General features: G+C 48.0%; 1 protein-coding gene across 5 annotated transcripts in view; it reads left to right on the plus strand.

Annotated features, from left to right (window-relative positions):
• RAB22A (RAB22A, member RAS oncogene family) overlaps nt 1-26,850 on the plus strand; it is a 66,590-nt gene extending 39,740 nt beyond the window's left edge. Inside the window, exons 4-8 of one of the 5 annotated variants that reach the window (XM_040459727.1) lie at nt 4,819-4,890; nt 4,978-5,084; nt 5,704-5,813; nt 10,471-10,602; nt 25,008-26,850. In XM_040459727.1, coding sequence (XP_040315661.1) covers nt 4,819-4,890; nt 4,978-5,084; nt 5,704-5,813; nt 10,471-10,568 — 387 coding nt within the window. In that variant the 3' untranslated portion in view covers nt 10,569-10,602; nt 25,008-26,850. Of the gene's footprint in view, nt 1-4,818; nt 4,891-4,977; nt 5,085-5,703; nt 5,814-10,470; nt 12,058-16,070; nt 18,167-25,007 lie in introns of those variants that run through there. The other 4 variants (XM_040459726.1, XM_040459725.1, XM_040459724.1 and 1 more) reach the window with 4 other exon arrangements.
• Nucleotides 26,851-27,383: the final 533 nt, after the last annotated feature.

The raw sequence follows: 27,383 nt of genomic DNA on the forward strand, positions 1-27,383 counted from the left end.
CATCCCAGGAGAAGCAGAGTCCGGAGGTGGAGTCCAGTCCTGCCTTATTGGAGAGGAGTGCCAGCACGACACCCTGGGCTTCCTCTGGAACCTCGGCAGGGCCGGGCCTTGCAGGTGAGACCACGTCCCAGACCACAAGTAGGCCCAAGTAGGCCCTCCCTCGCCACGTGTAAAACCAACGTCAGGGCGAGTGTCCGGTATTTTAACACTCTTCAGACGGGCTAATAGAAGCCAGATAGTTTAAATATGTTCAGAGACTTCAAGGAAAAGTAGTCTTACTGACTTAACTACACATGGGGACCCTCGCACAGAAAGGAAACTAAGGACCAGACCGACAGAAATGCTGAAGCTGAAAAGCTGCAGTGCCTACGACAGAAACTCCCCTGCACGGGTGGCAAACAGGTTAGCCAGTCAGAACAGAGAAAGAGCAGGAAATCCGAACACTGTCTCCGTACTGCTGGGACAGATCCAGACAACCTGATTTGTGCAACTAGAGACCCAGCAGTGGTGAAGAGACACGGGAAACAAGGAGAAGATCCTCCCAAGAGAATTTCCCAGATTTGGCGTAACACATCGTCAACTCACAGATCCAGGAAGTTCCGGCAGACCTGTCAGTACAAAGAAACCACAGAGACTGCTGAAAACCGGCGTCAAAGAGGGTCACCTCGAAAGCATCAGGGACAGTAGACACACTGCAAGGAGCAGCAGTGCGCGGGGGCCCCGGCTTGTCACCAAGACAGCGGCGGCTGGGAGACAGTGGGATGAGGTATCTTGAGAGGGCTGAGAGCAGAAAGATGTCCGTCTGCCAGGATTCTCTCTCAAATATGAAGTCAAAGGAATGACCTTTGTAGACGAACAAGAACAGAGAAGACTCAGCCGCAGCCCCAGAGAGTCTGTCTGGCCAGACGGACGCACCGCCGGGTGGCAACTCGTCCCCGTGAGAATGGCTGCCGGAAAGGGTAAAGAGGAAAGTCTGTCTTTTGTTTTCTTATTTACTGGCTATGAATGTAAACATCCTAACGTTGGATCGTATGGCTTCTAGTACACGTAGACTTTGAATATTTGACAGCACAGAGACCAATGGGATTTAAAAAATTAGACTCTTGCAAGGTCCTGATATTTTATGCGAGGTGGTGCATTTTAAACTCTTAAATAGACAGAAAAAAGCGTGTATTGTAGTCACAAGAGCAACCACTTAAAAATACAAGAAGGTGTGTGGGGCGCCCGGGTGGCTCAGTTGGTTGAGCGTCCGACTTCGGCTCAGGTCACGATCCCACAGTTCGTGGGTTCGAGCCCCGCGTCGGGCTCTGTGCTGACAGCTCGGAGCCTGGAACCTGTTTGGGATTCTGTCTCCTTCTCTCTCTGCCCCTCCCCACTTGTGCTCTGTCTCTCAAAAAGAAATAAATGTAAAAAAAAAAAATTTTTTTTTTTTTTAAATACAAGAAGGTGTAGCTAAAAGGCTAGTGGGCAAATTAAGATGTTAAAATTGAGTGCTAAAAATAGTGAAAAAAAGAGGGGATGAAAGGAAAAACAGGATTGTGTTTTTAATGAAATAAATCTAAAACAAATAGCAAAACGGGAGACCTTCTAACCAGCACATAGTTCAAGCCTGGTTTTTGATGCAATCTGATAACGTCTGCCTTTTAAACAGAATATTCAGTTCCTTTACCTTTAATGTACTTACTGATGTAAGAAGATTACCTTCACTGTTAAAACATAGCTTGAAAATAAGAGAATGGAAAAGCCTATTCTGTGTAAATCATAAGCAAAAGGAAATTATTGTGGTTACATCGCCATCAACAAATACCAATGAAATAGACTTGAAGACAAGAGTGATTATCAGGAATAAAGAAGGGGTGTGATAAGAGGGGCGTTAAAGAACTTTCTGTATGGATAGAAATATTTTATATCTTGCTTGGTGTTTGCATGGATGTTGTATGTATACACATACACGTTGGTCGTTTTATCAAAACTTAAGATCTTTTATCTAACTTAAGATCTTTGCATTTCTCTACATGAATTTTACCCTTACAAATGTAAAAAGAAAACCAAAAACCCAACAACTTTATAAAGGTTGTTGCCAGTATCATACATCAAAAGTGAAAGCTAAGGGACACCTGGGTGGCTCAGTCAGTTGAGCGTCCAGCTTCGGTTCAGGTCATGATCCCACAGTTCGTGGGTTTGAGCCCTGAGTTGGGCTCTTGTGCTGATGGCTCAGAGCTTGGAGCCTGCTTCGGATTCTGTGTCTTCCTGTCTCTCTGCCCCTCCCAGGCTCGCTTTGTCTGTGTCTCTCAAAAATAAACAAACATTAAAAAAATGTTTCTTCTCTTAAAAACGAAAGCTAAAATTATATATCCGATAAGGGGTTAATACCCAAAATATTTAAAGAACTTAACACAGTTCAGCATCCAGAAAACAGCAACAGATAATCTGATTTTAAAATGGGCAGAGGAACTGAATAGACATTTTTCCAAAGAAGGCACACAGGTGCTCAACAGACACATAGGAAGATGCTCAACATCACCAGTCACCAGGGAAACACAAATCAAAACCACAAAGAGATACCATCTCACAGCTGTCAGCATGGCTAGTCTCTAAAAACACAAGAAACGACAAGTGCTGGTGAGGATGTGGAGAAAAGGGAGCCCTCGTGCCCTGTTGGTGGGAATGCAAACTAGTGCAGCCACTGTGGAAAACAGGATGGGGCTTCATCAAACAGTAAAACTAGAACTACCATATGATCCAGTAGTTCCACTACTGAGTATTTAACCAAAGACAATGAAAGCATTAATTCAAAGAGATGGATGTACCCCTTGTTTATTGCAGCATTATTTACAGTAGCCAGGATATGGAAGCAACCTATGTGTCCATTGATAGACAAACAGATACAGAGATGTGGTGTGTGTGTGTGTGTGTGTGTGTGTGTGTGTGTATACACACACACACATAACAATAGAATACTTCTCAGCCATTAAAAAAAATGAGATCTTGCCGTCTGCAACAATATGGACGGAGCTAGAGAGTATAATGCTAAGGAAATAAGTCAGAGAAAGACAAATACTATATGATTCCACTTACATGTGGAATCAAAAAAAAAAGCAGAAACAGATCCATAAATACGGAGAACAAACTGGTGATTGCGGGAGGGAAGCAGGGTGGGGAGGTGGGCAAGATGGGCGAAGGGGAGCGGGAGGGCCAGGCCTCCAGCCGCGGAATGAAGAAGTCGTGAGGAGGGCAGGAGCAGCAGCAGAAGTCGATCAGTGGTGCTGTAATTGCAGTGACAGACTGGCAGCCGTCCTGACCAGGGGCACAGCACAACGCATAAACTTGTCAGGTCCCCTGCCGTACACCTGGACCTAGCAGAACGTTGTGCGTCCGCTGTGTGTGACAGCAGTGGACGGATGACCGAAGGCACAAAGGGAAGAAGGGACTGGAAAGGGAAGCTAACGCGTCACCCGCTGTGCCGCCTCCCCCTGTGGAAGCCCGTCCACAGTCTTTTCCGTCCGGGAACGTAGCTTCCTACTCCGTAGTGCTTTCTTCCTTACCATCTTCTGTTCTTTTCTCGCGCAAACTGAACCTGTTTGTTTGGAAATCATCAGGGTTTCACCCCAGAGGCAGAGATCTTTCTCACAAAGCGTAGTGACACTTCATACGTACGGCTGTGCCGTCTGGCACTCGGCTGGTCACGTCACCTCATCCTGAAACCCTTCTCGATTCATTTGCTCCCCGATTCGTGCTCACCGACAGCCTGCCAGGCACCAGGCTCCAGAGATGAGATGGTAGACTGAGCAGACGCGCTCTCCCCTCACCGAGCTTGCACTCGTAGTTTCACTTTCTCGTACGAAACTCAAATTAACTTAAAAGTTTAAAAGCCAAAGGTTAAGCTCATTGGAAAAGAAGTTGCAAAATCGGTAATTCTGCATGTGAATTGTACCGTATGCCAGATACTCCCCTGTGACGACGGTTCCTACCTGTATTTGGGGGTCAGCCACCAGAGCAGAGAACAGTGGTATCACGTCAGCCGTAGGTGGGCTCAGCTTTCAAAGTCGGGGTCTACAGTGAAGCTCGGCTGTAGGTAAACGTCACGTCCACTGAGCAAGATGCCCAGCAAGCAGCGTCCCGTTTTCCACTTGCCGTCTCTCGCGCTCCTCGGGAGAGGTGGCTGCTGAGGGGGCCCTGCGGTTATCCGGGTCGGGGCCGGGGTGCGAGGGGTGGGGAGGGGCCGCACAGGACAGTGAGATCCACGTAAACGGGATGAGATTTGCGCCCACATTTGGGAACTGCCACGTGCGCAGAGAGATCAGACGAGCAAGCTACAAAGTCCCGCTACAAAGTCCCCCGAGTAGCGAATGCAAACGCGGACGCGTTTCTGTAGTACGATCAGCATTTAGATTACAGGGTTATCTTTACGACACCCAAACGCAGCCACTTCTCTGGAGAACGATTCACGGCATTATTTTTATCTCCGTGATAGTTTTGGAAGCCAAAGTGTAAAGGACTATTGAACAAATGAATTCGGGGATTATAACACCGAGTTCAATTAAGAAGCCTTTTTAGCGGAAACAATTGTTTATAGCACCATATTTAATTCCTATAAAACTGTATTCTAAACTGTCTTCTGCGAGACATTCAGTGTTACGTTAAAGGTTTTTTGCCTTTGGTAATTACCGGTTCATCTGCTCTAACGCATCACGTCATCTTCTTTGGCTTGAGAGAAAGATTACCTTCTGTGCAGGGATAATGGGCCTGAAAGTCAAATAAAAAACATCTTTAACCCGCTTTCCCAATTTTGTTGTTTCTTCCCCCCCTTCTCCGCAGTTCCGTGCCTTAGCACCCATGTACTACCGAGGGTCGGCTGCAGCTATAATTGTTTATGATATCACAAAAGAAGTAAGACTTTCCATTTTCCTTAGACTGTTCCGAAACCCCTGTTTTGGCTGCTTAGCCCTCCAGCCGCTCTCCTTTCTTGTGTTCCAGGAGACATTTTCAACATTAAAGAACTGGGTGAGGGAGCTCCGGCAGCATGGCCCGCCCAATATTGTGGTTGCCATAGCAGGAAATAAGTGTGATCTTATCGACGTCAGGTAAGTTATTAGAACGGGAGATTACGGTGCTGATTATGTGTTCCTTTTCTTCCTGAGCAATATCCAATATAAGAATCTTCTTTTATTTTATCTCTGACATTGAAAAATTCCTTTTGGTTCAGTTGAAGTCCTGAAGTTTCCAACAAAAATTAAGAGTTCAGACATTTGGGGGTGATTAGATTACAGAGAGAGAGAGAGAGAGAGAGACGGGTGTGTGCTTTATTTAAGCACTGGTGACATCATACTTGACGTTATCTGAGGTTAGTCTAGCCCCCACCCTGTTCCCATGACATAGGGTACTTGAATAGGGGAAAACATGTATACCTTAAGGAAGGCACATTTATTGGCAATTTCTCTGGACCACTTCCGTGATTCCCAAAGCGAGGACTTTCCTTTGGGGGGTGGGGGGAGGGAAACCCCCCCCCCCTTGCCATTCTGTGACCATTCTGTCAGATAGCTGGATTGCTCGTACTGCTGGGTTCTGTTTTGTTTTGTTCTGTGGAACCATATAAGTGGTGTAATCGGGAGGACCATGTTTTCAGGGCTCAGTCACTAGCCGTTCATGACATCCTTTGTCATCACAAATCTGGTTAATTACCGGGTAATTGTTGCCTTCCAGAGAAGTCATGGAGAGAGACGCGAAGGACTACGCCGACTCCATCCATGCGATTTTTGTGGAGACCAGCGCGAAAAACGCAATAAACATAAATGAACTCTTTATAGAAATTAGTGAGTATCTCTGTGCCTTGTGGGTTTCCTCTGTGCAGAGCAACTTAATACAGAATTACATGGCTGGGGAGAATTCCCTCCGTACATAGAATAGTCTGGTCTCTGACATTGTTCTCAGTGGCACGAGATTGGAGAACGTAAGAGTGGCGGCTGGGTTTCAGCTCGTGTTCTCATTGCTGGAGAGCCCCTGCCTGATGACTGCGACCCTTCTCAAAAGAATGTTGCTGCCGAATAAATAATGCTCAGGGCCTTGAGGTCCTGGAAGCTGTCATCTTGCGCTCTGTCTCTCTAAATGTGTTTCAATTAGCCATCCAGAGTCATCGACGGTGAACAAAACGATAAAGGGAAGTGAAATCCAAGTGTGATTCCACTGTAAGAAAAACCTCAAAAATTAATACCAGGAGAGTAAAAAGTAAGACCTCCCCTTCCCATCCCTCCCCCTTCCCTTTCCAGAAGTGTTAATATGATGCTGCTAGATGGAAGGAGGCTGCCGCATACCTTGGGGACCCTCTACAGATTGTATCTATGTTTATTCATTTCATTCAAATTCATCAAAATATTTATTGAGAACCGTTCCTGGCTCGGGGGAGACGGCGGTGAACAAGACAGGCGTGGCCCTGCTCTCCTGAAGCGCACTTTCTGCTTCGACAGGCAGGCAGCGAGCACAAATATGAGTAAGATCCCTCCCTGTGATCTCCAGTGATGGGAAACTGGAGTAGTGTGGGATGAAGTGAAGGCGTGTCCGCTGGTGGTCAGGGAGGGCCTCCCCGAGGAGGTGAGACTGGACGGGTCAAGCTCTGCAGGGACCTGGGGTTCACGTTAGCCGGACGCGTCAGACTTGCAGGTGACCGGGAGAAGGCTGACCGGGCACGGTGAACTTACCCGTCCAGATCCGTCGACGGTGTGAGGTCAGAGGTCACTGAGGCCGGAAGGGCACTTGGCCATCGTGTAGAGGAGGGAGTGGGGAGTGCAGCACCCAGCACGGCCAGGCAGGGACGGGCCTCCAGCCCTGGGACGCAGACAGCCCCCGCGACCCCGACAGCTGGCGTGTGGGGCCCCGCACCAGCAGGTGGGGTCACACTGGCATGTAGGCCCCTGGTTGCCCAGTTGCTGGGGTGGTTTTTCTCTTTATTCTTCGATGGTTTTAGTTGGCTCAGGGTCTGGGTTTTATGTGATACGTCCCATTGTTTAGACTGGGCCACCGATTCAAGCGTCGTCAGAGTACCGTGCGAAAGTCCTCGGAGTCCTTTCAGAGTATTGCCGAGGCCATCTGCCACCACAGAGGGCCACTGGCCCGCTGATCTCCAGCCCCACGTCCAGTCCCTTCACTTCAGCATTTGAAGTCACGACGCGTAGTGCCTTCCTGGACTGTAAATAGCAGTTACACAAATACACACTTGAAAGGCAGCATGAGGCCAGTCAGGAATTTTTCAGTTCAGGCGGAAACATCCAAGAGTGTGCTGGTGGGAGCGTGCCAGAATCGTTGCCATTTTTTTTGGCGTGTTCTTCAGTAGTATTAAGAACAAAGGTAGGGGCGCCTGGGTGGCGCAGTCGGTTGAGCGGCCGACTTCAGCCAGGTCACGATCTCGCGGTCCGTGAGTTCGAGCCCCGCGTCGGGCTCTGGGCTGATGGCTCGGAGCCTGGAGCCTGTTTCCGATTCTGTGTCTCCCTCTCTCTCTGCCCCTCCCCCGTTCATGCTCTGTCTCTCTCTCTGTCCCAAAAATAAATAAACGTTAAAAAAAAAAATTTTTTTTTTTAAATTAAAAAAAAATTAAAAAAAGAACAAAGGTAGTGAATGATGCCAACAGTGACAACTCTTAAATAAAACCTAGCACGTACGTGCTCATTTTCACTGTGAAAAATAAAAAAATCTATGTTCCCAAAGATCAGAAAAATTTAGAGAGACGTAAATTGAGTTTATTGTTTACCGGGTGTAGTAAAACGCATCAGCGCAGTGCCTGGCATGCGGACTTTTTATTGAAGCATAATACACGTCCAGGAGGGCGCTTAGAATTACGGAGCTCAAGGAATTTTCAGAGTGAGCATTCTCCTGTAATCAGGACTGAGATCAAGACCCACCAGCACCCCAGGAGCTCCCGCGTGCCCTTCCTGTCCTTCCTGTCCCCACCCAGGGAACCGCTGTCCTGACCGCTAGCTCTTCAGATTGGTTTTGCCTATTTTTGTACTTTTTTTTTTTTTTTTTTTTTTGAACCTACCGTATTTACTCTTTTGCGTCTGGCTTCTTTAGTTCTACGTTACATTTGTCAGATCCACCCGGATCGTCGCCGGACTCGCTCTCGTTACCGTAGACTGTGTGCATGTGCGTGTGGAGAAGGGGGTGACATCCACGGTGTAGTCACCCGTTCTGTTGATGGGGGTTTGAGTAGATGTTTGCAGCTCGGAGCTATTGCCGGTGGTACCTTGAGCATTCCGCTCCGTGTCCAGGGTGCACCCTCTGTGCACGCTTGTTTGTCAGGTCTGTTAGGACCCAGAAGAACGATCACTGAGTCGCAGGGTGTGCAGTTGCCCTGTAGGAATTTGCTGCCAGACGGTCTCCAAAGAGGTTACACTAGCGGACACTCGGGCTGGTGGCCGCATCCGCTCTGTGGGTCTTGATCTGCAGTTACGACCTGCAGTTGATGACGTTGAGCCCCTTTCTCCATATTTATTTACATTTATGTGAACAGATCTGGATATCCTCTTTTGTGAACCTTTGCCCGTTTTCCTGTTGGGCTACCTGCCTTTTTCTTAACTATGTTTATCATTTATTTTGGATACGAGGCTGTCGTTGATCACGTGTACTGGTGGCTTGACTTTCATTTGTGAAGCGAATGTTTTGGTGAGCTGGGGTTTTTGATATAATATATTAATATGTAATATATTAGTAATACCTTATATTGTGATATACGATTATACCTAATATATTATATTATAAACCTTCACATAATCCGGTTTATCCTTATTTCCCTTTACGGTTAGCACCTTCTGGCTCCTACTTAAGAGATCATGGTCTGTTCCCAAGTCATGAAGATGTTCTCCTCTGCTTTCTCCTAAGACTGTTTCAGAGATGGCAGCACCAGCTGCATTTCCACGATCCGTTTATTGGAAATGTGTAACAAGAAGCTTCAGTAAAGCTTTTAAATAAATTTGCAGTTTATTCACAGCCGTGTCTACAGGCATCTGAATAGTCACTGTAGGACGCTCTGGGGGACACCTTCCAGTGTAGACACCACGTCGTGTACTGCCCACCTGAATTTGCGGGCCGCTCAGCCTGCTGGAGGCTCCAGGCTTGGCGACCAAGGCCCTGAGAGTGGCAGGTTCCACCTCAGCCTCGTTCGTGCAGAAAGATGCACGTATCCATTCATTCCACGCTTTCAAAATACCTCCGTTCCTGGTAGTGTGCTCAATAGACCCCAGAAACAACGATGGAGAGACAGGACCTTTTGCCTCGCACAGCGTAGGGTCTCATTCAAGGAACCTAGTTCCGTAAGCAAACAAGTAACGTGCTTCTGGCTCCTGACTGACTTTAGGGTCGGAGGTGTTGGAGAGATCTGGGAAGTGGGAGGGCCTCAGGAAGGCCTCCGTGCACGGACGCAACTCTTGCGTTCCCGTCTGGGTAGGTGGATGGCGATTTAAGGTTGCTCCTGAAATTGACATTATGCTTCACGGAGCAGTAAAGTGAAACCTGTTCATTCTCATGCATTGTTGGTAGGAGGATAAAGTGGCACAGCCTCTTCAGAGAGCAATTTGGTGGCGTCTGTCCAAATTTAAAATGCACGTCCTTCTTGCATTTGTGCTAGATAGACACTGGGAATGTGGTGTAGGTGTCAGATGAATACCCAGGGGCAGAATAGCGTGACCCGGTTCTTCCCCTCCTGTTAATTTATCTTCCGCGTCGGTTCACAGAGATATTCTTTACACTGTTGTTAATACCATCACAGTGTTGGAAACAAACTAAATATCCATCGACAGGGGAGTGGTTAAGTAAACTCCGGTGCCTCCATGCGGTGCAGTAGCTCGGAGCCGTGAAAAACCGTGGTGTGGTAGAACAGCCCCCAAAATACGTTCAGCGGAAGCAGCAACGTGGACAACCACGCACGTGGCTGCCCCTCTCGGGGCCGAAGGAGGGGGACAGCTAGAGGTGTGGGTGCACACCTGTCTCTGGACGGTGGCTCTGCCCCGAGGCAGAGGGACAGGCATGTTCTGATGGTGGAATTTTGTGTACCGGGGTGCGTACGTTCCCTGCTTATTAAAACGTTTGTCAACAAGTAATTTCTTTCTGATTAAAAACGGTTTTGCTAAATGCAACGTTGATATCCTCGTGTGGACCCCTGCACAGAAACAGGACATGAGTGGAAAAACCGCGGTCATCTGATAAAAGTCTGAACCTTAGTTAGTGATGTGCCAGCATGGGATTCTTCATCGTCACAAGTGGTCCGTGGGAATGGGAGATGTTAACACACCCCGGGTGAAGGATGTGCGACAGCTGTCTACGATTATCTTTGCAGCTTTTCTATAAATCAAAAATTGAAAATCTGTGAAATCCTTTTTACTTTAGTGAAACCTGTCAAGCTGCATGTGCACAATCGTTGCGTCTGGGAACCAACCGATTGGAAAATTAAAGCTCGTTCCCTTCCCTCCTCTCCTCCCTGTCTAGGTCGAAGAATTCCGTCCGCCGACGCCAGCCCACCATCTGGCGGGAAGGGCTTCAAGCTCCGGAGACAGCCTTCCGAGCCGCAGCGAAGCTGCTGCTGACCGAGCCTCGGCCTCCGGACTGGGTGATGATGAAGTAGGTGGTCCAGAGAGTTAACAGGAGGGCTGGGGGCCCTGCTGGCAGGTTTCGCCTCGCCGGTTTAGGGTCTTCTTCGTGCAAAAAGGATTCAGAGAAATTGGCCAGTTCCGCTTCCTCTTTGGAGACTGCAGCAGTACCATTTCAGTCTGCGGACCTCCATCCCGTAGAGTCTGCTGTGCAAAGGAAGGGACTGTATCACTTGACCTTGCGGAAAAGGAACATGTAATTGTATGGATGGCAGGATCAAACTGTTGAGTAGTTTTGTAATCAAGGTTTTATGTAACATTTGTAAAGGGAAAATTAGCACTTTTGTGGTTCTCGAGGGAAAAAAGACCTTGTGGAGATTGTAATTTCCTTGGCGTCCCGTTACCGCTGCTACGGGGAGTCGTAGCATTTAAGATGTGGTAGGTGAGGTAAGCGGAGGGATGGCAATTATCATATGAAGCTAGATAGAATGGGTTATTTATAGGCCCGATGGAAATTACTCCCCCCCCATCTCAAAAGCACTTTTCCTTGAAGACTTTAGCCCGTGACGCATCCAGTAAATCAATACAGTCCCAACAGGTGCACGGCTCACCCGAGGCTGGCATTCCGGCCTTGTCCTGTACGTGTCACAAAATACAAGACTGGCACCTTTTTAAATACGCTCTCGCGATCAAGATGGCGGTGGCGGAGAAGGTGCCTGGAATGAACCAAACTGCATACGTTGGAACTGACTAGCAGTGGTTTTAAAAAGAGGAAGAAGAGAGAGCGCAAAGCGGTGTAAACGGTGGGGAAGCCAGTTCTCTGTTGCTCAGCATATGTAAAGTTGTAGTCTATATTTATGAGACCATTGCTTAAAGATTATAAATTATGTAAATACATGAATAAACTCTATGTTTCCTCTAGCACTCCATTTCATCTTGCACCCCGTGTCTTCGTGTGCCCGCCCACTTTTCAGCCCGTCCACAGGAGACTCTGAAGCACGTTCGTGTCGTGCGAGGGCACAGAGCGCTTGGCTCTCGGTCTTTAAAGATGTCTCTGCCTCACCTTCCACGCACCCCTCCCTTCCACCCCCCATCTGGAAATCACAATAAAGACATATGCCACTCTGACAAGCCTGACTAGCCCTTCCTAGCCTGGGGGTGAAAGATTAAGCTCCGCGTTCCCGTCGTTTCACCTGGTCTGGGCGATCAGTTTCTTGGAGCATTTACAGCGACCCCAGACAAGTGTTTTAAGGGAGCTTTCCTTGTTAACAATTCAGCTTATCTTTCTGTTTCCTTTATTCCCCTGCCTCTGTTAGTGGTTAACACTCTTTCCCTCAGGGAGCCTAATGAGGTTTTTAATATAATCTAAAAATAAAGCACTGAAGTGAAGTTGGTGACAATTTGCTCCTGGTCTAATTTGGCACCCTTCCAACCTGAGTATTGTAAGGGAAGGAAATTTACAAGATTAAATAGGAAATGAAACAGCTTGAATTTCAAACTAAATTGTGTTTTCAGAGCTATCCTTAAACTGAACAGTTGAAACTTTTAAAAATAATTGTTATTTCCCTGTGCTCCCCCCCCCCCACTTGATAGGGGTAGATTTTAATGGGAAAATTATAACGCAGATTAAGTAAAAAACTATTCCCTTTTCCCTGGTGGATATCTTAAGCCTTTGAAATTATTTATTCTCTTCCTGAAATCATATGGAAGGAATGTGGCTAGGGAAAATTCTAGCGTTGTGTTTAAAATACGTGTGGACTCTGCCCTCCCAGCCTCTTGCTTCCTTCCCACCGTGCAGTTAGCTCTGAGAGAAAAACACACGGTTCTAAGCGTGGGCTCCTAACACCTGAAGTGGGCGGGCAGGGGACGGTGAACTTTATTTCCTATATATCCAGATGGGGCAGGACATCTGGCCCATGCCCTGGTATGTCCCTGACGTCCCCACTGCTGGGCCTCTCTCTCCGCGAAGGCCAACAAAATAGAAACAAAGGTTGCTTGACTCCTAACTTTGAGGCGATGCACGCGTGGCCCTTTTTTGGCTTGTTCCGCCAAAAGATGCTGCAAGTGTGTGACCTGCACATTTTTTTTCCTCCAGACCTGTCGGTGATTTCACGGTGCCTGGGTGCACAGGGGAAGGCGGTCCCGTGCCTCTTACCGGCGAGGCGCTGGGAGGCGCCCCTCCCTGTCGTGCCCTTGGCTGCATGTGGCCCAAAGAGGGCCAGCTTCTCAGCCCCCCACAGCTGCTTTCTCTTCATGACTTCTCATGCGCCTCCCCGTTGTCGAAGGCATTTCTGTCGGGTTGCAGCCACGCGTTTTATCCAGAGAATGGATGATGTGGGGTGCCCAAGTGGCTCAGTTGGTTAGGCTCCTGACTCTTGATTTCGGCTCGCGTCACGATCTCACAGTTCGTGGGTTCGAGCCCCGCGTCGGGCTCCATGCTGACAGTGCCTCCTTCCTTCCTCCTCGTTTCCGTCAGACCGTCTCGGGAGGGGACGAGACCCTGCTCCTCCCGTGGTTGTCACCTTCCTGCTCAGCAGCAGATTCTTATCTGAGATCCGTGTGGTCCATACCCCATGAAAACAGGGGGCAGATGTTTCCATTTGTTTTGTTTGCTTGTGTGATACAAAAGAGGAATGTTAGAGGCAGAAGCGGTGTTTTGTTTTGAACACACTTTGGATTAACGACCTGACCAAGCAATGATCTGATACACATTTGGTACATTCTCTGTTGTTCCGTCTTAGGAGGAAAAAAACTAGATTTCAAAGGAATTGAGACACAGCCCATCTCTAAAAATCTTCTTTTTGGTTCTCTTCTGACAAAGGGCCATTTGAAAAAACTTTGGGGACTGGAAGGGGAAAAAGCACTAATTAGCTGCAAGGGTGTATCGATTCCTCTCAGAGAAATTGAAATGAGCTCTTTTGCAGGTGTCCAGTCCCAGGAACCATCGGTCTCCAGAACTCTCCTTTCACACAAGTGTTTTTCTGATTCTATGATAACTAATTAGCCATCATTTGATGATTAAAAGAACATAAAGTAAGAGTATGATTAAGTGTCCTTCATTTTAAACTCTCTGTAAGAAGTGATTAGGGAGAAGTACCTATTGGAAGCCCTTCTGGTTCCAAATGAAACCTCCATCACCTGCTTTTCAGCCGCAGGCAGCCCGAGTGCTACGCGCGGCAACTGAAAGATTTAGTTCTTTGAAAATAACACACTCCTTGGGGCGCCTGGGTGGCGCAGTCGGTTAGGCGTCCGACTTCAGCCAGGTCACGATCTCGCGGTCCGTGAGTTCGAGCCCCGCGTCAGGCTCTGGGCTGATGGCTCAGAGCCTGGAGCCTGTTTCCGATTCTGTGTCTCCCTCTCTCTCTGCCCCTCCCCCGTTCATGCTCTGTCTCTCTCTGTCCCAAAAATAAATAAAAACGTGGAAAAAAAAAATTAAAAAAAAAAAAGAAAATAACATACTCCTTGTTGCCCATCTGCGATTTTGTTTGAAGCGGACGCCTCCCGTATCTGGAGGATCGAGCCGTTTGTATTAGAGGCTTGACCTCCCCCCGGCCCCCCCTTTGCGTGGGCTGGTGCCCTTCTCGAGGTGATCGATTCTCATTATTTTTAAATATATTAAAAAGGGAAAGAAGACCACATTTAATCTGAGAACTTCTAAGTCTTGTATTTTCTTTTTTTCTGTTCTCAAGAAGGAAAACAGGTCTAGGAGACCTTCTAAATTAAACTCTGGGAGGTAAAGTAATGCAAATGTCCTTTAGGTAGCTTGCGTGGCTTTCCTGGAGATGTCAGACCGAAATATCTGTACTTTCACGGCACTGTGTACAAACGGCCAGGTCGGATTCAGGTTACACGGCACTAATTGGCAAGTTAGCCTCAGAGTTTGGAAAGCCATTTGTTCATGGTCCTAGGCACCTGTTACCTTCTGCGGGCGAGATGCTAAAGATCTATAAACTCTTGTAAGCGTTTTTTTCCCCTCGTTTGTTTCTGGTTGGGTTTTTTTTTTTTTTTTTTTTCTTTCCTTTTTTTTCTTTTTTTTCCAGAGCACACTGAGAACATGCTTCATGGCGCCTTGGTCATATAAGATATAGGAGCCCGGTATGTTATACATGACAAATGGGCCCTCACACATTCACGTCTTTGCAAGAACCGGTATGAGTACTGAGAGAAGCCTTTCCTTCTGGGGAAAAGTTACTGAAAGCCCTGGGATATCTACTAGGCACCTGCTTTAGAAGGTTGTGTGTGTGTGGCGGGGGGGCGCGGGGGGGACGCCCACAAACCCAGGGTGGCCCCCCCCTCTTTTTTTTTTTTAATGTTTATTTATTTTTGAGAGAGAGAGACAGAGCGTGAGCAGAAGAGAGGGAGACACAGAATCCAAAGTAGGTTCCAGGCTCCGAGCTGTCGTCAAAGAGCCCGATGCGGGGCTCAAACCCACGAACCGTGAGATAATGACCTGAGCCCGAGTCGGACGCTCAACCGATTGAGCCGCCCAGGCGCCCCTGGCTCTCGCCTCTAAACTCTGTAGTCTGTAAATGTTCCTCCGACCTCTATAATGATGCAAGTTAAAGGCAGCAGTAAGCTAGATGGTGTGAGCTTGTGGAAAATCTCCCTCGTTTAAATTTGTTTCAGAGGGACTAGGAGCATGACTTCTGTTTGCTCTTTGACTTCAGGAGTTCCTCTACCTCTTAACGGTTCCAGTGTGTTTTAAAGGAAGCAATGGAAGGGACCTTTAAGGATCAAGCTATTACTGTGTACCTGCCTTCAGTTAGCTTGGTGCATCAAAAGTTCAATAGCGATGCAAGGTAATGTTTAGGAGACTTATTTTAACCCCTGTGGTGCTATTATAAAAATAGTCCAAGCAACAGATTTATCCGAGAGCTATGCATTGTACTGCGTAGTTTTAGAAAAAGGGCGTGGGGTGGAAACTCAGCTGAGGAGTGGAAGAAATGACCTCTGCCAGTTCTCCTGGACAGCAGAGTTACTTGTCTTGACTTCCAGGAATAGAAATCCAGGCAATTTGATGATCTGATTTGCAAAAAAAACATTAACGGCATTCTGGGGGCATTCGTCCTGTTTTGTGTGCAAATGAAAGTCTCTGAAATATTAGAAGGGTGTTACATTTTTCAGGAGCCTCTACTTTTTCAATCTAAGAGAATGATAAGAGAGACCTCGTGCGATGAAGTTTCATTAGACGTAATGAAGAAAGTAAATAAATAAAACAGAATCCCCATATTTCTCAGTCTGTCCTTCAGAATTCTCTGAGTATACAGGAAAATGATTTACTTTCCAAATCTAGAAGGACTTCCAGTCGGCATAGATCAACTTTAATTTGATGGTCTGTGCCATCAGAAATAACTAATATCTGTGTTCTTTCCTTTTAGAGTGTAATCAATTACAGATGCTAGAATATTTTTGGCTTCAAAACAAAAGGGCTCCGAAGTTTAATAAAAAGCAAAATTTTAACCCTTCCATCTTCTCCTTTTATTGCATTGAATATTTTAGATGGTGAGATGAGGATGTGTCATCAGTGGACACTGGAATTAAAACCACGGAGTCTGAACAGATTTAACAACAGCAAAAGCGTTTATTGCTAGTTCATTTTCAAATGTGTATGGTGCCCCGTACCTCATCAACATGCTTCGTAAATGAAACAGACAAAATTCGGGGTGGCTTTCCATGCACGGGAATCCAAGGGCCCAGAATTCAGCTAATGAACAGGAAAGGTAGTAATGATTTTTTTGAAAAAGCCCTCTTTCACTGGCAGTCTTGAACTGCAGATCTTCGTGTTCCCCTTAATCACGCAGCGGAAACAAAACATGCTGGTCTTCGTGCCACTTCTTGATTCAGGAACTTGTCCTTGTTTCTGGAAGCGAATTGTTTAAGGCAGCAGTTTGAAGGAGCTCTGTCCAAACAGCATACTGTGCACAAGGCCGATCATCTTCACTCGGAACCGAAATTGTCCAGGAAACTCGCGCATCCTGTGTCGGGTTGTAGAAAAGCGGTGCCCGCCTCCTTCGCCAGGGCGAGTCCGAGCCCACTGGCTCCCCAGGCTGGCTGCGTGGCAGGCGGCACCCCCACCCCCACTCTGGAACACTGTTGGGCGGGCATTTTGCTCTGGGGCCTCGTTCTAGTACCATTTGGGCTTGATCACGTTTCTCATCGAGTTTGTGCTTGAACGGTCCGTTTTAGCCCCTGAAACATTTTGAAAACAAGGCTGAAGTTTGTGTGCCTCTGCTGACTTCGCATATGAGGTTATTACGCAGTTGATGGAACTTTGTGTTCGTGCGGGCCACGCACGTGATGTCAGGGTGCCTGGTCGATCGGGCGCAGGCGGTGGAGTTATCGGCAGGTGGCCAGTCAGAGCAACTGACAGGTGGCTCCATGTTTAAACCATTTGTTGTCTTGTGTAGACAGAGCTGTATTGCCCCGGAAAAGATTTTTCTTTTTTTACTCTCCTCCAGCTCAGTCTTTCCATCATTTCGCTTGATGAGTCATTCACATAATTGTCAATCATGCCTCTGACCTTCTTAAGAATTGATGTCTTGCCTTCTCTGTGATCGAAACAGACTTCTTGCCTTACTTCTCTTCTTCTCACTTGGCGGTGGGCTCTCCCTTAAGGACGCACGGCACCGGCCGCCTCCTTAGTGCACGTGGTGCCCTTCGCGGGGCTGCCTGGCAGTGGGCTGCGCCCGCCACGTCCAGCGAGCGCTGGCGGAAATCGCGAAGGCTGGATAATTTTAGGCGAGGGGCTCCCATGCTTCCAGAGAGGGGATGGGCAGCACCGGTGGACGGTGGCAACACGAGTGAGTGGCAGGATGGGTTTTAGAGTCGGTGATGAGATGGTTGGTCAGAACGCTGCGTAATTTGCGTTCGGGAAAGTGTGTAGAAACACACGTCTAAAGTCTTGAAGAGAAACAGCTGTGGAGATGAGCCTCGACTTTTAAAAACGAACAAAAAAATAAACAAATAGAAGCTATGCTGTCGTACCAGCAACTCTCATTTCTCCTAAGAATGTCATGCCTTTTCAAGACCCGATGCAAGGAGTAAGATATTTGTGCCTTTGTATACTAGCATCTATTATGAAAACACACACACACACACACACACACACACACAATTAAGTTGCTTACAACTTAGACTGCTTTGTAGCACTACAAACAGCCTGCATTTATAGCCGTGGCTTCACCGCATGACACATCGCTTGATTGCCCGTGATGCAATACTGTCGGGGGGATGGCCAAGCTCGTACGGACGTCGAAGACTTTATTTTTGCAGTGTATACCTTGGGCTGGACCTAAGTCTACATGTGAACCGTATGATGTCTGTATCGTTTGTAGACGCTGACAAAAGAAAACCAGATCTTTTGATTTTTTTCTTGTTGTTGTAAGATTTATCTTTCTCTACGTAATGCTGGTAGAAGGTAGTTTGCGAGCAGTGGTAGGTTTGGCATACTTTTATTGAACTGTATTGCTTTAGCTTGCATATTCTGTAATCAACTTTTATAGCGCGTAACATGCTAAATCACTCCAAAGTTTGTTGCATTGTAAGAAGGGTGTAAACATTTTGTTAATAAAATGCTGTGTTTACAAATACGTGTATTTGCCTTTCAAATGGTTTGGTCTCTCTTTGTGGCAGTACTGAGCACGTGCCTTTCTTAGCCACGTACCCTGAAACGGTTTGAAAACTGTTTTTGGAAAAGTGCCCAGGCTTTGCCAGCTGCCGTCCCCCGCCCCGGCTGGTGAGCAGCAAGGCGGTTGTGTCACTGCTCCGGCCTCCCGGCCCCCTGCGGCGCCCTCTCCGTGCCCTTGCTCCATGACCTTCCACTGAAGGTGGAAGTGAGGCCGGGCCAGGGCTGCTGGGGCCACACTCACATCTGCTAAGTGAGGAAGCGCTTCGCACCATCTCCCGTCCTCCGCGGGGTCTCATCCAAGGTGCCGTTCCGTTCTGGTGTCGGCTGGAGCCCTGGAGTCCCTCGGTGCCCTTCTTCGCCTACACGAGTGCAGCCCCACCTGCTCGTTCTCTTTTCCACGTCCCTCGCACAGAAGCACCTTTGTCCACCCGCTACGATTGTGTAGACCGCGCTGACAGGTTCAGTGCGGGCACCAGAGCGGACTCTAGACAGACAGACCTGGGTTTGAGTCTCAGCCAGCCCCTTTCTAGGCTGTGGGGCCCTGGAGAAAGCTCTCAACCTCTCTGAGTTCCGTTCCCTTCATCTGTAAAACGGGAAGCTGATACTTGGGGACGATACCTACGGGGCTGGCGTTCAGCGCAGCGTTAACAGAGAGTAAGCACTCTTCGTATAATCTGTTGTGTGTTTTTTCTTAAATATGTTTGACCCTACAACTTTTTTTTAAATTGTCTATTTCTGAGAAAGAGAGCGTGGGGGAGGGACAGGGAGAAAGGGGGACAGAGGATCCGAAGTAGGCTCCGCACCGACAGCAGAGAGCCCGACGCGGGGCTCAAACTCAACGAACCACCGGATCACGACCTCAGCCAAAGGCAGACGCTCGACCGACTGAGCCACCCGGGCCCCCCTAATTTGTTTTTAAAAGCCGTCTCCCTGGTCATCTTTATCTGATTCAGTTTAAAAAGCTATTTGTCATTAGCTTGTTGGTTTTTTTGCGTTTTTTTCTGAAGTAGAACATGTACAGAAAATGCCATAAATACTGGGGAAGCCTCGTTACATTTTCACAAAGGAGACACCCTCGTAACCACTGCTCAGATCGAAAAGCACATCATCCATAACCCAGAAGGCCCCGCGTGTGCCTCCTTCCAGTTGCTATCCTGTTTTCTAACATCGCAGGTCACTTTGGCCTGGTTTTGAGCTTCATGTGCACACCTGCGGTTCCAGTCTGGCTTTCATTCAACACGGCGTGTACTGCTCATGTTTGTTCTCACAGCTGCTTACTCTTCCGTCGTGTGAGTAAACTGCCGATCGATCCATTCTGCGCTCGCGGGTGCTGGATCGTTTCAGATGTTTGCCGTTCTGAGCGTTCCACAACAAACATCCTTACACATGTCTTCGGCGTCTTCTTAAAAAAAAGAAGAAGAAATTTTTTAAAAAGTGAACCAAAAAATGGGAGGAAATGTTGGCTACATATACAAAAGAATGGATTACTATCTTTAGTTTACTAAGAGTGTCTATAAAGCAAGAAGAACGCCCCTCAAAAAAGGAAATGATCCACATTTGAAAACCCCAGACAGGTTCCATAGAAGAATTCCTAAGTCAACAAGGGTAGCGCTGCAACCTTGTTTATTACATATGGAGAAGAACGTAAACAAACTGTCACAGACGAATTAGTGGGAAGTTGCCCAGTATACAGTTGAGTGAAAACAGCTACGCGTGTGGAGTCCGACTCTGTTTATATAAAACAACTCACACCCTTGCACATGCCTTCACGATACGTGCATGCTTTTAAAATGCACAGATGCGTCCTCCAAGCTGTTAGCAGGCACTGTCTCTGAGCAAAGAGGCTTGGATGACAAAGTCACCTTTTATTCTCTCCGTGCTTTATATACGCTCGCGTGCTTTTTTACATTTCTTTACTGGGTGTGCGTGTGTGGGTTTTTTCTTATTAAAACCAAGCAAAACTTCAGGAATTCCTGCACCCTATGGCTGTCTCAGATCCCGAATGAAAACGGGCTGAATAGATAGATGGAAGTGACCTGCGTCCTATGCTTCCTTTTTAAAACACACCTCTCCCCTTCGAACCCTCGTGCCCAGTAGGTGAGACTGCAATCAGGTGCTGCCGCTCCGGAAAGCGGGGGGCGTGGGGGGGGGCTCCTCAAAAAGTTACAAAGAGAACTACCCTGTGATCCAGTAATCGCACTCCTGGGTATTTTTTTTTTAATTTTTTTTTTAATGTTTATTTATTTTTGAGACAGGGAGAGACAGCATGAATGGGGGAGGGTCAGAGAGAGAGGGAGACACAGAATCTGAAACAGGCTCCAGGCTCTGAGCTGTCCGCACAGAGCCCGACGCGGGGCTCGAACTCACGGACCGCGAGATCATGACCTGAGCCGAAGTCGGACGCTTAACCGACTGAGCCACCCAGGCGCCCCCGCACTCCTGGGTATTTACCCAAAAAATAACAAAAGCACTAATTCAAAGGGATACATGCCCCCTCCCCGTGTTTATTGCAGCGTTAGTGGCAATAGCCAAATTATGGAAACAGCCCAAGTATCTTTCGACTGATGAACGGATAAAGAAGATGTGGTGTATATATACAAGGGAACATTACTCAGCCATCAAAAAGAATGAAATCTTGCCATTTGCAACCACATGGATGGAGCTGGAGAATGTTATTCCAAGCAAAATGCCGGTCAGAGAAAGACAAATATATGATTTCCCTCACATGGAATTTAAGAAACAAATGCACACGGGAAAACTGACAAACCAAGAAACAGACCTTTTTTTAAAAAGTTTGTTTGTTTGTTTGTTTGTTTGTTTGTTTATTTTAGAGCAAGCACGAGCAGGGGAGAGGGGTGGAGGGAGAGAGAAAGAGAATCTCAAGCAGGGTCCACGCTTAGCATGGAACCCAATACAGGGCTCGATCCCACGATCCTGGGATCATGACCTGAGCCAAAACCAAGAGACAGAGGCTCCTGGGTGGCTCAGTCAGTTGAGCATCCGACTTCCGCTCGGGTCATGATCTCACCGTTCATGGGTTCGAGCCCCGCGTCGGGCTGGGAGCTGACAGCTCGGAGCCTGGAGCCTGCTTCGGATTCTGTGTCTGCCTCTCTCTCTGTCCTTCCCCCATTCGTACTGTCTCTGTCTCTCAAAAAAAATGAATAAATGTTAAAAAAAAAAAAAAAAAAAGAATCCCATGTGGGGAAAGCTGTATATATACAAAAAACAAACAAACAAAAAAACAAGAGTCAGATGCTCAACCTAAGGAGCCACCCAGGTCCCCCAACAGACTCTTAACTAGCTGATGGTCACCAGAGGGGAGTTGGGCTGGGAGATGGGCGGAAATAGGTGATGGGGGCGGGGAATACACTTATCACAATGAGCACAGGGTGATATATGGAACTCCGAATCGCTATATTGTACACCTGAAACTATCATTACACTGCGTGTTAACTAACTGGAATTTAAATAAGAACTTAAAAACTAAACTTAAAAAACAAACCACACCCCTCCCCTTCAAGGTGGTCAGTGAAAAGCTTAGCGCCACATCTGCAAGTATGTAGAACTTTACACGCTTTGTGATATTTGATGTAAATCTTTTCAAGCTGCCCTAAATCCTCTTGGAGGGGATATAAATAAATATATGTTAAGAAGAAGAATATTAATCTATAGCCTGTCAAAATAGTACTGTTGGGAAACCAGTCTCATGTATGGATGCCAAGAAAAAGAGAATGACTCTATGCCAAAAAGGAAGAAACAAATTAGCACCCACCCGAAACAAACAGGGATGTTTTAAACGCATACACTAAACAAATTAGCTTTATTTTTCCACAAGCAATTGGCTGCTTGCCTTAGAGCGTATAAGAAACAAATCACGGACCTGGGTTTCCAAGCAACTTTAATGTTTATTGCAGATTTTTTTTTTCCATTAAAAGTTAAGAACTAGATTGCCATTACGATGGTAAATTATAAAATAAAATGCAAAGCCTTTTAAAATTTCCGGTTGTATGGCTTATAATAATATTAGCCAAAAACATGATTTTTCTACTAAAACTGTCAGCGTTGGTTGGGAAGTCAAGAATCTCCACTCTCTCGAATTCACCCCTCGGGAGAATCAAAGGGTCACTTCTATACCCTTTCCCAGGGACCACTGCTGGAGTTTATACGAGAGAGGAAAGGAGGGGCACCTGGGTGGCTCGGTCAGTTAAGCGTCCGACTTCAGCTCAGGTCGTGATCTCACGGTCCGTGAGTTCGAGCCCCGCGTCAGGCTCTGGGCTGACACCTCAGAGCCTGGAGCCTGTTTCCGATTCTGTGTCTCCCTCTCTCTCTGCCCCTCCCCTGTTCATGCTCTGTCTCTCTCTGTCTCAAAAAGAAATAACCCTAACCCTAACCCTAACCTTGTCAGAATGAATCAGTTCGTTAATTATGATTTTTAACCCGACCTCTGGTCACTTGCATTTTTTACCTTCAGCACAACCTTTCAGCATCTTCCAGGAAACAATGTAAGAATGCGGAGATCACCTTTTTAAGGTTGATACAACCACAGCTCTTGCTGTTAAAGCGGCCGGAAGAAGGGAGGAGGACCAGAATCCTCCCCATTAATGCTCGGCCTAGAGTGTTACCTCCAGGCCTCTGCTAAAACAAAAGAGACGGAAAACATAATGAGAAAGCTATGAAGTCTCCATTCCATTCGAGACCATTTTAAGAAGAAAAGTGCAGGGTCGTGAATGGAAAGCAGAGGTAACGCGCAATCTTAGGGCACAGAAGCCGGGCCCGTGGTACACTATCATCGACGTTCAAATTTCAATCCGCTGCCCCAGCAGTGGGGTGAAGTCACGTCTTCTTTGCATATAAAGGAGAACACATCATAGTTTGGGGTTTTTTAATTAAAAAAACTAATAAAGTGAGCCGATACTACGGCAATGACACGGGGGTTCTGTATCAACAGGTGATCTGTAGTCTGGCTCAGTCAGTCACTCCCGTCTGGGCCTCCAGATCATGAAATATCCCACCAAGAACGTTTTGCTTGAATTTATTCTTCTATTTCCTATCTCCAGTGTGATAGCTTCATGTTAAAGAAGTAGGATCCCTGTGGGTTTTCTCACCCTGTTCTTAAATTACTTCTCTCAAAACAAATCTTCTGAATGTAATAAGAGATGGGAACATGGGTGGCCAAGAGGCAGTTTTTATAAACGGCCCGTCAACAACCTTGTGGGTGCTGAAGTTTCAAAGCCTCTTATAGTCCGTATATGGAGATGATTATTGAGTATATCCAATTACCCCCTGGCCCTCCCTCCCCCACCCCTCCCTAGATACACAGCCCCCTTGACCAGAAGAAGAATCTCACCAAGCTGGAAAGGCCCTTTGGCATGAGCTAGTTTAAAATGATGTGCAGGTTTAAGTGATCCGGAAATCTTGAAGAGAACATTTCAACAAGGAGAATAAAATCGCGTTTACTTGGGAAATCGCCTCTGAGATGAATGGCCCGGGGCTCCTGTTTCAAAGAGGGCTCCAAGGCCAGCAAGAAGACGCTTTTTTTGCTGACTCAGTCACTGTGCTGAGACTTTGGCTGCTTCCTCTGTGAGTCCGAGTGCGATTTTATTTGCAAAATGATAATGATGCAACTTTATGGGGTGACTGAATAGCTAATGATGGCAAGCAGTCAAGCGATGTAAATCAATAGTATTAATCGCACCAATAATAAACCTATAAATTCCATTACCAGCCCTGGCCTCCAACTGTCTGTTACAAAACCACAACGCATTTAGTGCCTGCTTGCTTGTTGTTTTTTTGTTTTGTTTTTGTTTTTTTTTTTTTTTTCACCATGAATCCATCAGGGACTTCTTTATTGTTTCTATAATACAGCCTAAGAAAATATAAAAAAAAAAAAATTGCCTTGACTTTTCATAATGCTGTGATTTAAAGAAATACACACGCCCACACATACCCACGAGTACACACACAAACACGAAATGGAGAAAATACAAATGATTTAAATTGCAAAGTAAAGTGAGCAAAAAACAAAAGATTGCTTAGAGCTCCAGCTGCATGAGAACAACACAGCTCGAAGAAGCTCGGAGGAAGCCCAGGCAGCAGAGAGAAGGTGGAGAGGGACAAGTGCAGCTGAAGGGACAAGCATCTGTAAACAGTGCCTTGGCAACGACAAGGGACGCTTGTCACCCCCTCCCCTCCCAGATGCCAACTTTCAGAGGCTGGCACATCACCATTTATTAGTCAAATCGTCAAACATTAAAACTCAGGCCACTAGAAGCCCCCACGTCTCAGCGCAGAAGAATAAATAAATGAAAAATCAGGACAGGGTTTTATGACTCCTGTCGCACCCCGTGTGTTATCACGGCACAAACACATGAGGACCCCAGGAGGCCATGTATCTGCTGAGCGTGTTCTTTTGTGATAGGGGGGACATAACGGAAGGTCTCTACCACGCGGCCCCTTTTGTAATTGTTCAAGTTAGGAAGTGTTTACTTTTGTTTAGTAACATTTATCTAGGGGGCAGCTGGGTGGCCCAGTCAGTTAAGCGTGCAGCTTCGGCTCGGGTCACGATCTCACGGTCCGTGAGTTCGAGCCCCGCGTCGGGCTCTGTCCTGACAGTTCGGAGCCCGGAGCCCGCTTCGGATTCTGTGTCTCCCTCTCTCTCTGCCCGTCCCCCGCTCACGCTCTGTGTCTCTCGAAAATAAATAAACATTTAAAAAATTAACGTTTATTTAAAGACCGCGGGAGAGGGGATATCTTCACAGAGTTACAAATTGGTGACAACGCACCAGTTCTGTCTTTGTTCTTGTCTTTAGGTCACCTTCACCCCCAACGTGGTGCTCAAACCCACAGCCCTGAGAGCAAGAGTCCAAGAGGGGCTGGCTGCACCCACTGAGCCAGCCGGGGACCGAAGAACGAGTTGTTAATGCCTTGTTTCCTGGATGGGGGGGGGGGGGGGGTGTCCTACGTGCTGAGCTCATTTCCTCACAAAGTATCGAAAGCCCTGCAAACCTTCCCCGCGATTCCAATAATCCCCAGGAGCATGACAGCTCCCCCGTCCACCAGCCTCCCAGATGTCACGCCCCCCCAGGCCTGGGGGACTCTTTGAAATGCACCCCGATGATAATAGCCAATACTTCACCTGGGCTTTTGCCCCCATTCCGGCCACGCGGCACTGAGAACCTCTCTTGCACTCGTTCACTGAACCGTCCCCAGATCTAGGAGGCGGGAACCGTCACCCTGCACCTTCCGCACGGGACACAGGCGCGGCCCGGACCCCTGCCCCCGGCCCCCCCCCCCCCCCCACCCGCCCTTGGGGACCTTGACTGTGGGTCAAGGTAAAACCAAGACCGCCCCGTAATCATTCCGGGCCAGACGAAAGCAAGATCAAAACCCCCGAACTGGCCAGACACCCCTCTCCTGGCTAATCTGAGCGATGATCATCGTGACTATGGCTTTGCCGGTTGGCTGTAGGCTCTAGTCCGCCATTCCTATGTACCCACCCGGCCATAGACCTACCCCTTGGAGCACCCAACCCAGGGCCAAACCCCACTTCCTTTAACCCCTCTCCCCCCCCCCCCCAAGCTGCTGGGACTGGGTGGGCACCAGGCTGCACGGCTCTCGCACCCACGAGGGGATGGGAGATGCTGGGGCTTCAGCAACATCCGATTGGATTCGATTCGGATTCCGGGGGATGCTTCCATTGCTTGACACACAGGGGTCCCCTGGTTTTGTGTGTCCTCCGGATAGAAACGCAAAGTCGGAAGGGTCACCAGGGAATCTGTAGTCCCAAGCATCCCTGGGAATGGAGCCCTTTCTCTCTCCCCCTTCCCTCTCCGTTCCCCCCTCCACTCTCCTCCCTCTCGCTCTATCCCTCACTCCCTCCCACTCTCTTTCCTTCTCCTTCTCTCTCTCCCTTTCTCTCCACCCCTGTTCCTCCTGACCTCAGCCCCCAGCGCTCCCACCCCGCCACCTGCTGGGGTCAAGGCAGGCCGGGCCACCTTCCTTCCCCTGTGACACTGCCAGCCAGGTTGCCCCACAGGTTCTGTTCCCCGAGGGCCATGGGGGCGGTCGCTGGGTCAGCAGGACAGTGGATGTGGGTAGCGATATCCGTCTATACCTAGACCTACAGATTTTTTTTTTACATGCTATTGTCATTTATTCGGGGTGGCCGGGGAGAGGCACACAGAGATCAGGGGGAGGAGTGTAACACTCCCAGCCCCCAGTCACTCTCCGGAGGGGCCACTGGAAACGGTCTTGCTTTGCTTTGACTCCTGGCTGGAGAGAGCAGGTGGGGTCCCCAGCACTCAACCAATGCGCCCCTCCAAGGATGAAGGCCACACAGCGGGCGATCACTAGGGCTTAGGGAAAAAGAGGTATGCAAATTGTACAGACACACACACACACACACACGGATGCGTTTCCTATTCCCTCAACCCCTAATACGCTGGAAATAATCTGTGGGGACCCTGCAAAGTCTCCCCACAATAAGACCATGCTCGCTCCCTGCCTCATCAAACATTTATCATGTAGCTCTTTGCCTCACGCTTGCCTCATTTACAATGAGGTAAATATACCTTCCTTACCCCTGAGGAGCAAGGAATCTAATTATCTTCTAGAGATCCTTTGGGGATCTGCTTAATAAATCAATACAAATGATTTGTAATTAGAATATCAATTATTTGTATGCAAACGTGGCCTTCTGGGTGCTCGGGGACAAGTCCTAAGGATTGAAAAGACTCTCCCCCCAACTCCCCCCTCCCCAAATTCTTAATTACATTATTTCGTTCATTCATCAAACATTTATTGAGCACCTTTTACGTGCCAGGCACAGAGATGGGGACCAAGAGTCCGTCCCTGGTGGGGCATTCGTTCACAGCCAGGAACGAAGAACCAAGGGAGTCGTGGGCGTTGGGAGCGCTGGCCTCTGGGGGTGAGAACGGTAAAAGCAACGGCCTCCCCCCGCCCCCCAAACCTCCCAGCGTCCACCTTGTTCACGGAGACCCTCAACCGAGCGGGCAGCTGCTCCCGGGCTCTCCCGCCAGAGGCTGGAGGGGCCCCCGGTTTGGGCAAGGGTTAGGCCACGTGACTGCACCCCGTTTGCAGACCCGTGGGTGTGGCTCTGACTCCGGGACCTCCCCAGCCCCCACCCAGGCCGGTGCCGAGCTGCCCAGTGCGCGTGGGTTGCAACG

The sequence above is a fragment of the Herpailurus yagouaroundi genome, unplaced genomic scaffold (genome assembly GCF_014898765.1).
Source record: "Herpailurus yagouaroundi ecotype Mexico unplaced genomic scaffold, PumYag 246, whole genome shotgun sequence".
Classification (NCBI taxonomy): Eukaryota; Metazoa; Chordata; class Mammalia; order Carnivora; family Felidae; genus Herpailurus; species Herpailurus yagouaroundi.